Source organism: Canis lupus, chromosome 15, assembly GCF_003254725.2.
Source record: "Canis lupus dingo isolate Sandy chromosome 15, ASM325472v2, whole genome shotgun sequence".
Taxonomy (NCBI): Eukaryota; Metazoa; Chordata; class Mammalia; order Carnivora; family Canidae; genus Canis; species Canis lupus.
The window spans coordinates 16,607,938-16,620,378 of NC_064257.1; the positions used below are offsets into that span (position 1 = coordinate 16,607,938).

The following is a 12,441-nucleotide window of genomic DNA, read 5'->3' on the forward strand; positions in this document are numbered from 1 at the left end:
GGGACTCGGGGTCCCCCAGGGGGCAGCTGCCAACACTGGAGGCGGCAGGACGTGACTGAGGGACCTCGCCTGCCGGGGACTCGTCCGGTCCACATCAACCGAAACCCCTGCGCTGTGCCATCTGGCTACTTCCAGCGGCCTTTCTCGGGGTGTCTCAGCCCCCGACCCCCCCACCCAGTCACACCCCACTCCTTGCAGTTCCTCCTGTCGGTCTGCTTCCCACTTCCAAGCCTCTGTGAGTTGCTCTCTCCATTGGAAATGCTTTCCCCACTTCGTAAAAGTCATCACCGCTGGCCCCATGAAACACTCCGAATCCAGCTGAGGTCACCTCCTCTGGGAAGCCTGCGCCCACCCGCAGTGGAGTCAGGTGGCAGGTGCTGCCCGGGCGTGCCCGCGGCTCCGCTCCTCCGCGCTGGGCTCGTCACGGCCAGAGCTCTCCGACAGCCCGGTCCCTGCTGACTTAGCTCCATCCCCGCTCAGTCCGGGTCTGGCCTCTGTGCCGGGGAAGTTCCGTGGCCTCACAAGCTGGCAGGGCTGGGCCGGTCACTGCTGGAGAGGCTGCAGGGCTCCACGAGCCGAGCCAGGCCCATGATACTGCTGCTCGTCGGGGGGGCCAGACAGCCACCCTGGGGCCAGTCGCCGGATCACGTGGATTCCAAGAGTCCTCACTAACCAATCTCCGTCGGGTCCCAGCCTCCGGGGGCACCCAGGCCATCTCTCTCCTCGGCAGCGGAGGTGGAGAGGGAAGGGGAGGAGAGGCAAAGCGTCTGCTGGCTGCCTGGGGAGCTGGGTCCCCCGTGGGGTGCTCTTGATACACACCGGTGGCTGGTTTCCAGGCTTCATAACGCTCCTTTCGGAAAGTGAGCCGCAGCGCCGGGAGCCCGAGCTGCCACAAATACTCAGGCCAGCCTCGCTGCCTCCTTCGGCAGCAGGGCATCTCCAGAATCTACCCCTCGCTACTGACCTTACAGAGCCCACTCTTTGGTTCCGGAAAGAGCTGAGACAGAGGCCCAATTGTAAGAAATCGGATTATTCAAATTTATTACCATCAAGAATTATGCAATGATGCTGTAGTTCTCTTAACAAATAGAAAACAGACTGTGTACAACAGTGGACTCTACAGCACTAGCATCCACAAGGTAAAAATGAATGTTTCATCCAACATTACCAACCCTGGATTGTTGATCTTGACTGAGCCTAGATAGAGGACGAGCTCCACGTCCCTCGGCTAAAACAGCTATGCACCCTTCCCCGCCCCCGCTTACCTACCTAGATAGTGTTGCCCAGAGGCCCTCTCCCTGCCCCTCAGCAAGCCGAGATAATAAGGATTGATTATAGTACCATTGAGAGAAGTCCAGTAGTCTTGCCACATTGGTTTATGAGGGCATCTTGAGAGAGTGGAATAGAGCGATTCTCAGGGGCTCTGACGACAGCTGCAAACCAGGGAGGGGAATCATCTGGCCCCTGCTCTGAGGACACACGTGTGCTCCCAGGCCCACTGGCCTGGACCTGAAGGGCCAGCTGTGCCCCTGCTCGGCCCTGAGGTGTGCGGGGCGTGGCACACACCCTGACCTGTGTTGATCCCCGTGGCTGCACGGCCAGATCCACAGCTGACCACCACCACGCCATACCGCAAGGCTGGGGACGAAAGCACGGCTCTGAGGGCCCCCGAGGTCAGCCCAGCAGCTCCCCTGGGGAGCCCAGGCACAAGGGGCCACCTCCCCCTCTTGGGGGCTGGAAGCAGACGCCAGGGGGATGACTCTTGTTTTTTTCTTGGTGGGTTTTGTTTTTTTGGGATTTTTTTTTTTTTTTGTCTTTGTGTTTTTTTTAAACCTTTGCAAACACGATGGTGATGAGGAATGCCTTGCCAGGCTCCCCGAAACACGTCTGTGGTTCTGGGCTGTGAATGTTACACACACACACACACACACACACACACACACACGCACGGGAATAGACAACTGGAGATGAGTGTTTCCTATCTCCTCCCCGCCCACCACTGTCTGTGGGGCCTAAAATAAGGCTCTGGAGGAAAAACAAAACAAAACTTAAAAAAAGAATTGTGTTTCCCCACATTTGGCTGAAACAGGATCTTGTCTGAAGGGCTGGAGGAGCAGCTGGGTCAGCGGTGCCTCCCAGGCCCGCGGCTGGGCCTCCACTCAGGCTGGCGGCCCCAGCTCTGCACAGAGGAAGGTATGTTCTGTCCTTCAGCAGCAAAAGTCATACACAAAAAGGATCCAAAGTGAACTCAAGAAAGAAAACAACTGAACCCCAACCCCCACAGCGGCCCATTCTGCAGTTAAGGATTTGCAAAAGGAAAATCAAGAGGGAAGAGGCTAGAATCAAATCCCTCAGTCTACCCCCACTTAATGTATAAAAAAGGAGACTTTGCCCCCATCCCCACCCCATGAGAAGAAGCATGAGAAACGCGGCACAGAACAGAGAGCTCGACGCAGGCTCTGGGCGGGCCTGGTGGACAGAGACGGGCCATGGCATCCGCCTGTCGGCCCACCCACTTGCCCAGTGGTGTTCTGGGCTCTCCATTTGGTGTGGCAATGTTCCTGAAACGCTGTGACCCCAGTGGGCTGTGCTCTGCCAGCAACAGCATCCGTGCAGGAGGGCTAGACGATGGTCGGTATGGCTCAGAGGAGCTGGGTCCCCTCCGGAGCCCCAGGCAGGGGCAGCGGAGGAGAGGGGAGCGGTAGTTACGTTGCATAGTGGTCAAAGCTGCCAAGGTACTCCAGGGCCGCACGATAGCACAGCTGGTACTGGTCCTGCCGGGACAGGGGCGGGTCAGCCAAGGCAGCGTGAGTGGATATTCCCGACGCGCTGCCAAGGGCACTCACGCTGCAGCTGGGGGCCACAGGCAGGTGCTAGACCAGATGTCTCCCCAGGCGGTGTCCAGGGAGCCTGGAGGAGCCCCGGAAGGCTTGGTTCTCCCCGTTTGCCACTGCCCCACCCCTACCATGTTTATCTGCTCCTAGACTGCGCAGCCCATAAGGACTGCTGTCCCACCCTCGCCGGAACCAGGCACACTGCTGGTGCTCAGGGCACAGGTGCGGAAGGAGGAGCACACTCCACTCATCCTACCACAGTGCCTCAGGCAGAGCAGGGAATGGTAAACGTCGGTGGCACACGCGTGGGAGGAGCCAGGCCCCGTGCCAGCCAGTGGGGGGCCTACGTACCTCCGTCTGCACCATGGCTGGGCGCTGTGTGCGCAGGGTCTTCACGGTCTGGAACATGTCGACCACGCCCTCGTAGCGCATCCGCTCCAGGACGATGCTCAGAGTGATGAACACCCCGGTGCGGCCCACGCCGGCACTGCTCAAGGACAGCATTGGATTGGGGTCCTGCCCACCAGGCCCACGGGCGCCCCCGTGCCCCAGCCCCCCACAGGGTCGGCCCTACCTGCAGTGCACCGTGATGGGCCCGTCCTGCCCGAACTGCTCCTTGGTCTTGTGCACCTGCCCGATGAAGTCGATGAAGCCCTCACCCGTCTTAGGCACGCCCTGCTCGGGCCAGTCTGTGAACTGGAACTGCCGGATTGTCCTCGACTGCCCATCCTGGAAGAGGGGGGCAGGGAACAGGGTTAGCCTCTGTGCCCCCACGGCCCCACCAGGCCATATGGGCAACATGACACGGGTGCGCGCCCATGAAACTATCATGCCTGAGGCCCCGAGAGAGGTGCTCCTGGCCCCACACCCTCACCCTCACCTCAGGTTCCTGCAGCTTGAGCCAGGGCTCCGTGAAGACTGCCACCACCCCACATGTACTTGGGCAACATCACAGACATGCTATCGTGCAGACATACACACCCCTGCTCTGTACACTCACCCGGGCATCTGTGACCTTGAACTCACGCAGGATGTACTGCGGCATGTTGTACTCAGCCATCGGGTCAACGACAAAGTATTGGTAGCGAGCGGAGCGCTCTGCTGGCCAGTACTGGTGGCATTTCTCCTGTGGACAAAGGGCCCAGTCCCCGTGGTCAAGTGGAGAGGGATTGGGGGGACAGCTGCAGGTTTCAGAGGGTTCTGGGGCAGGACGCTGCAGGTGGTGAGGAGGGGGCCCGGGGCTCTGCCGGGGTGGGTGGGGGGAGGCCGGCTGTGAAAGGGGAGAGGTGTGGAGAGGTGGTCGGTGCGCCCTGGAGTGTGGGGGGTGGCCTCACCCTGCCCATCTCCCGAAGCCTGGTCAGCATGACGACGATGGTGGAGCCGTGCTCCCAGAGCATGCGCCAGAAGTCCTCGGTGCTCTCTGCCAGGGGCCCCTGCGTGGCGATGTAGGCCTTCTGCTGCCTGCGGCGGGCATGGGACCGGACATGCTGGAGCTGCTGCTGCCCCCGAGTCTCCCCAAGACTGCCTCATCAGTCCCTTGGACTCCCCCTCCTCCAGGAAGCCTGCTCTGATCTCCCGGGCTGGCCCTACTCTGCTGTGCCCCCCAGCTGGCCTGCTGCAGGCCCAGGCGCCTGCAGAGTGTGGGGGCGGTCACAGGCATGCTGACCTATAGCCGTCCAAGAAGCTGGCATTGATGTAGTCAGAGCCCTCCACACCACGGATGGGCTGCAGACACACACGGGTCAACTCATAGGGCATGATGTTCACCAGGCGGTTCTTGAACTTGTTGCAGGGCAGGTTGGCGCTAATGAAGCGGGATGTGTGGGCCTTGGAGCTGGCCAGCAGCTAGACAGAGGGATAGGCCAGTCAGGCCTGGCTTCTCGGTGGGGGTGGGGGTCTCCCCCTCAGCCCAGTCCAGGCCCCTGAGCCCACCTTGAACTCGAGCTCCATGGCAGTCACACTCTCCCCGGGAGGCACTTGGCCCAGCTTCTGGATATGGGCATACAGGCTGCGGGCAGGCACCTCCGTGTGTCCGCACGTGGCGGCCTCTAGCAGCGCCTCGTGGATGAACACGTACTGGTCCTCTGTCTGCACCATGTAGTTCCGCTGCGATCGCATGCATGTCACGTGGCCATAGATGTCCACTGTCTTCTCGTGCTTCATCCGCTCCAGCATGGCGTCGATGACGATGAAACAGCCCGTGCGGCCCACGCCCGCGCTGCAGGACACGGGCTTGCTTGGGCAGAGGTCCAGCCCGCCTCCCACACCCGCCCCCAGGGTGGCCCCGAACCCTCTCACCTGCAGTGCACCACCATGGGCCCTGCGTCTAGCGGGTTACAGGCCTTGACCCGCCGCAGGAAGGCCAGGATGGGGGTGGGGTACTCGGGAACCCCGTGGTCCGGCCAGGCCATGAACTGGAACTGACGCAGCTCCCGCTTCTCGCTGGAGCCACTCTGGGGAGAAAAGCGGGGAGACCCGATGTGTCAGGGCAAGCATGCCCACTCTAGACTCAGGGCAAGACAACCTGGCACTGAGGCCAGGCCAGGACTCCGGCCACAGGAGGGGGACTGGAGGAGCCTGAGGTGCTGTTCCCACCCCCTACCTCCACCCCATGGCACGGGCTGCCACAGGGCACTTACACACCTCTGGGCCCTGACTCTCAGCACACCATGCTCAGAATGCTTCCTGACAGGGCCGGGGCGGGGGGGCGAGCACGGGGGCAGGCTGTACCTTGTGGAGTGCAAAGGTGCGCACAGTGTATGTGGCCAGCTCCACCGTGTCCAGCAGGGTCACCTGAATGAGGCCGTGGGTCTCGGTACCCCGGGCTGGCCAGTACTGATCACACTTCACCTATATAGAGACAAGTGGGGCAGGTTTGAGGGTGCTTAGGTGTCCCCAAAGGCCTGGACAGGCAGGGACCCTGGGGCAAAAGGGGGAGTGGGAGGTCTGGCCCACATGGCTGCCAGGCCCCCAGCCCCGAACTCTCATATCTATCATGCCACCCCCCTGCCAAACCAAATCAGGTTCTCACGCTACACTGCCATCCCTGCCCTAGCTAGGAGAATGAGGGCCATAATTGAAAATTATTTATTCATGACCAGATCGCACCAGGCACATTTTCTGCCAAATTTGCCCATAACGTTTATGCGCCATTTTCAAGCTCTGTAAATTTTACGTTCCGGTTGATGCTTTGCAGTGCAGAAGCAGATAACAGCAGCTCTTTCCACTAATTAACTTAGGAGATGGGCTAATGTCCCGGGAACACTCCAGCATCTGGGGAACATGTGAACATCCTGGGAACATGCTAGCAACTGGGGAACACATTAACGTTCCTGGAAAAAGACAGCATCTGATACAACATATTAATATCTGAGGAACGTGCCAGCGTCTAGGGAACGTGCCACAGCCCAAGAATACCCAGTAGCTGGGGGGCGTGAGAACACCCCAAGAAGACAAGAGGACTTGGTGAACCCCTTGGGGAGCTTCTGACAGAGGCAGGAAGAGGTGCCTGAAAGTCACTGGAGACTGAGTCTTCCCCAGCCCACCTCCCCAGCAGGAAGGCTGCTGCACAGTCCTACCCGAGACTTCTCCTCCAGCCGTGTCATCATGACCACGGTGGCTGTGCGCTGTTCCCACACCATCCGCCAGAAATCGCCCATGGTCTCGGGCAGTGGGCCCTGCGTGGCAATGTAGGCGTTCTGCTTGCGGTAGCCATCGATGTAGTTGGCGTTGATATAGTCACTCCCTGGGACACCTGTGAACAAGAAGGGACCCAGGAGAGCATTATTCCAGGGGCCCTGTCCAGCCGTCTCTACCTCGGTGCACCTTAGGCCCGCGGGCCTCTCCTGCAGGAGGAAACATCACCCCAGCCAGCAAGGAGGAGAGCAAGAGGATGGAGGGGGCGCTGCCCTTGGCTCACCATCGACGGAGGTAAGGATGACTCGGGAGTGGTCGTAGGCGATGACGTTTGCATAGCGGTTCTTGGGCTTGTTCACTTCCAGGTTTGAATTCTCCCAGGTGAACTGCTGTCCAGGGTCAATGGACTATAGGAAATGGAGGCAGGTAGGCAAGGTAAGGGCTGAGGTCTCCCTGCTGCTCGCGAGACCCAGCCTGCCAGGTGGTGCTCATATGCTGCCTTCGCTTCCGGGCCACGACCAGCCCCACGCTCCCCTAGCCGTAGGGCTGAGGCTGCCCTACCACCTGTCGGGTAGGTGATGGACCAGAGACCCTTCTGAATGGGGCACCAAATCCCCTTGCCCAGTAGAGTGGTCAGGGGAAAGTCCCTCAGACCCTGCGCCCAACTAGCGAAATGCGTACAGACCAAGAGGGAGCGATGGTAGCCAGTGGTGCCGCACCTGACGCCGCTGAGGGCGCTGGGCACCTGCTGCATCACCCTGTCTGGCTCTCCTCCTACCTCCCCGGCCCTTCCTTGTCTGTCTCCGCTCTGCCCATCTGCCCTTGCCACAGGCAGGGCCCAGCACTCCTCCAGGGGCTGTTCCTGGGCTGCCTTTGCACTCTCTATCACTTGCTGGGGCCCTCATTTGCTCGTAGGGTCTTGCATTCACATGCTGGGGCTGCATGCACCCCCAGCTGCAGCCCAGTCTCCCTGAGCTCCCGAGCTGAATGGCCGGCAGCCTCCTGGGCAACCCCACCTGGGGGCCCACAGGCCCTGCGATCTCAATCCTTGCTAAGTAGCTCGGCCACCGGAACACCGTCTCGGTCAAAGGCACTTTCATGCATTTACCCTCACGTCATCCTCAAAAACCCCTCCATGCCCCTGTCCCCTCAGGCCCCACCATGTCCTAGGGCTTCCACACCCTCCTCAGCCTCTCTTCAACCTGCTGTCACTGGCCTCGGCTAGGCCACCCCGACTCGGACTTGGGCATCTCCCTTTCTGCTTTCACCCCATTCTGTCCTGTGGCTGGAACAACCCTCAGAAAATGCTGATTTATCATTTTTCTGCTTCAGTGCCTTCTGTGCTCACCACCACAGATCATGACGGTAGTAGCAGAGTCTCAGAACCCATGGTGTGCGTGGCGCTATTCTGAGCACTTTGCACGTATTCCCTCACCTAATGCCCCTCTGAAGCAGGCTCCAGGACTATCCCCCTTCTACAGAAGGACATTACCCGAAGTCCTCAGCAGAGCACGCGCTGCGCTCGTGTTTTGGCACCAGGCTACTACTCTCCACAGGACAGCAGGCACAGCTGAGGCCCTCTAGCACACCCCGCCCCTCGGCCTGCCTTGGTGCTGCCAGCCTGCTTTCTCCGCAGGATTTGGCATATGTAATCCGAAGGTATGATGTCATATTCAGGGCCAATCACCTGCCTGAGCTGGCCTCCCCACCGGCTGAGCCACCTGACGAATTTGTCTCCGTACGCCCAGCATTCAGCACAGGTAGGCGCTGGGCAGTGTGATCACTGACTGGCTGTCAGAGGTGACAGAGTTATGGGATCCTGGCTGAGGGAAAGCCCACAGCAGGCCCAGGAGAGCAGAGAAGGCTTCTGGGAGGAGGAGGAGGAAAAGCTCAGGCCAGAGGAAAGAAGTGGGCAGAAGGTGAGAGGGGGGATGCCGTTAACCTCGACAGTGAGGAAGGAAGGGCAGCTGTGGGACATGGGACGGGACAGGGGTGGGCAGAGATCATGGAAGGCCCTCCAGGCCAGTGGAAGAACTGAAAACAGGCCCCAGAGGCTGCTCTACAGGTCGAGGCGGCATGCCTTCCTCATGGCAGACACGTTTATCAATCTGCCTGCCAGGCCCAATTGCTTCTGCAGAAATCTGGCCCACGGCCGTGAGAACCCAGCTGACCCACAGCCCCCAGAAGGGGAATCCTGGGACCCCAGGGTACCACGCACCACCGGGGTGAGGGCGGGGGACATCTGATGAGAGGGAGCAGACTCACAGGCTGGGCTGTGCCAGCCCATCAATCACCTGTCTGCCCATTATTGATCGAGGGTGAGTCCTAGCCAGGCCTGTGCCGGGAGCAGGGGCAACGGCAGGAGAGGAGCCGAAGCAGGATACCACCTGTGTGTGCTCCCTGGAGCACAGGTGTGGAGGTGGGGGCCTCCTTCATCACCTCCTTCTCCAGCAGAGCCCTCCCCACTGGGCCGCCTGGAAGCCCTCAGACTCCAGGAGCTCCGAGGTTGGAGCCCTCAGCAGGTAGGAGTCAAGACCAGAGTGAAGAGGGCACATACGTGGGGGGCCGTGAGCTGGAAGGTTTGTGCAGCCTGAGCAGCGGGCCTGGAGTCCCCCGACTCCCTGCTCTGTGACCCGTGTTGCTCTGAGAACACACATGAATGAGGGTGTCAGGCAGGCCTGGGTCTGACTCCTGGCTCTACTATGCACCAGCTCTCTGCCCTTGGGCAAGTCACTTCCCCTCTCTGAGCCTCAGTTTCCTCATCTGTAAGGTGGGTTAACAATAGAACCATTTCACATTGTGAGGAGAGCAGAACGAGAAGACGCACATAAACTGCCTAGGCTGGTCTGGCCTGTGGAAGCTCCTGATGTGTGAGCTGTTACTACCGGTCCATGCGTGAGCGGGTCCAGCCGTGGGCTGCTTACAAGGGCTCAGCCAGGCCTAGCACCCGAGGAGCTGGGTTCTCCAGTAGCCACTGCTGACTCCTCCAAATCTGTGCTCTAGGGAAGCCCGGAGGCCCCCCCACCACGGCTGGGACCTGACGCAGGGCAGGAGCCGGCATGGGGGTGGGCCCAGCACATGCAGAGGTAGGGACGTCTCACCTCGTACTCCTGGGAGAACTTGAGGCCGTCGTTGGCTTTGAGGCGCTCGATGTTGTCGGCCAGGTCAGTGATGGGGATGGGCGGGTGGTCTCGCATACCTGGGGGGGGGGGGCACACACGGGTGGCGTCAGCGCGAGGCCCACGCCGGCAGTGGAGATAGCCCGATGCATGTTATGTGCACACGTGTGACCATGGAGCACTCGGCACTGGTGGCATGAGGACAGCAGCACATGCGGCGACAAGGATGGCGGAGCACACAGCAGCCAGGGGCAGGGGTGGAGTGAGGCAATGTGTGTGCTGTGAGCAGCATGGGCGTGGGCTGCGGTGCTCAGTGAGGGCACCAGGGCCCCGCCTGGCGGGTCCTCTAGGGGGACACTAGGCTTCCTTCCTCCTGGGCGGGGGCTGGAAGCCCAGGTGGCAGCTGCACACCCCGCCCCACGGGCCCTGCCTGTGGACAGCCCTCCTGCCCCTCACTGGCGCCAGTCACGGTGGGAGACTCGGTGACATCGGCGCTACACCGAGCGTGTGGATGGAGTGGACACAAAGTACGGCGACATAGAATGGCGCAGAAGATTCCCGAGAGAGGCGCAGAGATGGGGAGGGAGATGTGGACACGGGAGACGGGAGGCCCCCAAAGGGTGTCGGATGGGGACTGGAGATCACAGAGGCAGACACCAGGGCCGGGCCAGTGGGAAGGAAGACAGGACTGGAGGAAGGTGGGGGACACAAGGAGAGGAGGGGAAGAAGATTCAAGAAGGGACAGAGGTGATGGCGTGAGAAAAAGTTGGAGGAAACAGACACAGAAGCCAGAGTAGCCCCCGAACTCAGAAAACTAACTTGAGATATTCGGGCAACTGGGGACACTGGAACCTGCAGGGAAAGAAAACAGAAAAACTAGCGGGGCAAAAGAAGGAAGCCCAGAACCTTCTCGGGTTACCGGGGCTGCATGAAGGGACTGGAGGAATGGGCCCGACCACAGGCCCCCTCCGCACCCTTCCCCCAAGGAACGCTCGCCCATCTCCCACCAGGAGCAGAGCGCTCCCAACCCCCAGGGGCCTGGGCAGCCGTGGGGGCCTCTTTTTAAGACTAAATTCTAGATCCCAACCAACCCTTAGCCCCTCTGGTATCAACATTTGACCTTGGCTATTTTCAGATGATTAGGCGAAAGGGGAGCATGCTTTCCCCTAGAGAGAGGAGGCACGCATGGCCAGAAACGACAGGGTCAGGCTACACAAGGATATGCATATAGGACTGTATTTTCTGTGATTTTGAAACATTTTCAGAATAAAGATTAAATTATAGAAGGAAAAAAAAACCTCTATGAACTAAAAAAAATTTCGAAGAAAACTCGCCGTGCCCCTGATCCCTTCCCTTGTCCCTTCTGGTCCCTGGTTCTCTCAACAGTCCAGGGACTGCTGTGTCCGTGGGGATGCCTCTCCCCACTGGCAGGGCCGGTTCCTTGAGCTCTGCACGTGTGGTGACTCATGGCTGGCCCCAGCCCCCAGCCCCTCCTGGACACCCCATCCCTCTGCACTCAGCCCTTCCCACGTCTGCACCCTCCTTTCTCTCTCCATCCCTCCTTTCCTCTCAGATCCCTGCAGTTTCCCTCCAGCCCCTGCAGCCACAGGCACTCGGGATCTGAACCCCGGGGGGCCCTTGGCGGCTCAGCAGTCCTCCCAGGGCGTGCCTGCTTAGCGCCCACACCCAGGCCACACCTTCCCTGATGCTCTAACCACTCTCACCTCATCGTGGAGAAAACCACGGCCACCAGCCCAGAGCTCCAGGAGGACCCGGCCACCATGCTCTCTCCACAGTCCCAACTGCCAAAGCCAACAGTCCTCCCAGTGCACAGCCAGCCCTGGCCTTGGCTCAGGGACGCTCCGCTCCTCCCATACTCGTCCTTTCTGGCTGCTCCTTCTTAATCTCCCTGGCTACTCTTCATTCAGCCTTCCTCAACTTCCCCTCCTTCTTGGCTGCCCTGCCTTCTGTCCTCCGGCTTTGACCACCACAGGCTGCTCGTCACCTCCCACATCCGTAGTTTCAGGTGGGTGGCAGTGGTGGAGGCGTGGACCCACAGACCAGGGGGGCTCCTGGAACCCCACACTCACTGCTCAGCCTTAAGCCCAAGCCCTGCTGCCTCCTCACGCTGGCGACGCCTGCCCCCCACTCCCATGGCCACCCTCTTTGTCCACGTCCTCGGCGCCTCTCACTCACTCCGTGGCTTTCAAGTCTCCCAATCTGTCCCCTCTAGTCTGACTTCCACACAGTGGCCAGAGCGAGATGTCCAAATCACAATTTGACCCTATCGCTCCCCTGGTGAAGACTTTCAATGCCTCCCTGGTACCGTCATGATGAAGTTCAAACCTTAGCCTGGCACTCAGGTTTTCCCCTGTGGCGGCCCCTGTCTACCCCCCAATCTCATCTGTGGGCTCTCAGTACCCCAACTCCAAGAATGCAGGACTCCCAGTGCCCGTGGGGTGCTTCCACAGTGCTATTTCCACCGAATGGAGCTCCCTCCTACCTCCCCCCATTTGCTTGACTCATGCTCACACGCCTGGCATCCCCTCTCAGAGGAGGCTTCTCCACCCTCCAGGCCCCTAAGCAGCCTAGAGAGTGGATTCCGCGTAGGTAGATATGATCATGCTGGGTTGCAACAGCCTGCGAGGTGGCCTGGCTTGCTTGCTCTCAGGACGCATGCCTTTGGGACTCAGTCACCGTGCTGTGACGGAGCCAGGGCCACGTGAAGAGCCTTGTGCGGTCGTTCCCACTGACAACCCCAGGTGGGCTCACGGCTGACTGACTCTAGCATCAACACCCGACAGGTAAATGAATGAGTCTTCAGAATTCAGGGGACAAGAAACCGTTCCACA

At 60.2% G+C, this 12,441-nt stretch overlaps 1 protein-coding gene across 16 annotated transcripts in view; it reads right to left on the minus strand.

Annotated features, from left to right (window-relative positions):
* Window positions 1–1,014: 1,014 nt before the first annotated feature.
* The window catches only part of PTPRF (protein tyrosine phosphatase receptor type F), an 87,153-nt gene continuing 75,726 nt past the window's right edge, over window positions 1,015–12,441 (minus strand). For 10 of the 16 annotated variants that reach the window (XM_049094090.1, XM_049094101.1, XM_049094097.1 and 7 more), the window contains 13 exons: window positions 10,409–10,441; window positions 9,572–9,669; window positions 6,754–6,877; window positions 6,413–6,588; window positions 5,565–5,684; window positions 5,133–5,287; window positions 4,767–5,052; window positions 4,501–4,679; window positions 4,169–4,295; window positions 3,835–3,960; window positions 3,409–3,563; window positions 3,186–3,321; window positions 1,015–2,774 (listed from right to left, as the gene is read on the minus strand). In XM_049094090.1, coding sequence (XP_048950047.1) covers window positions 2,706–2,774; window positions 3,186–3,321; window positions 3,409–3,563; window positions 3,835–3,960; window positions 4,169–4,295; window positions 4,501–4,679; window positions 4,767–5,052; window positions 5,133–5,287; window positions 5,565–5,684; window positions 6,413–6,588; window positions 6,754–6,877; window positions 9,572–9,669; window positions 10,409–10,441 — 1,784 coding nt within the window. In that variant the 3' untranslated portion in view covers window positions 1,015–2,705. The remainder of the gene's footprint in view (window positions 2,775–3,185; window positions 3,322–3,408; window positions 3,564–3,834; window positions 3,961–4,168; window positions 4,296–4,500; window positions 4,680–4,766; window positions 5,053–5,132; window positions 5,288–5,564; window positions 5,685–6,412; window positions 6,589–6,753; window positions 6,878–9,571; window positions 9,670–10,408; window positions 10,442–12,441) is intronic. The other 6 variants (XM_049094093.1, XM_049094095.1, XM_049094094.1 and 3 more) reach the window with 1 other exon arrangement.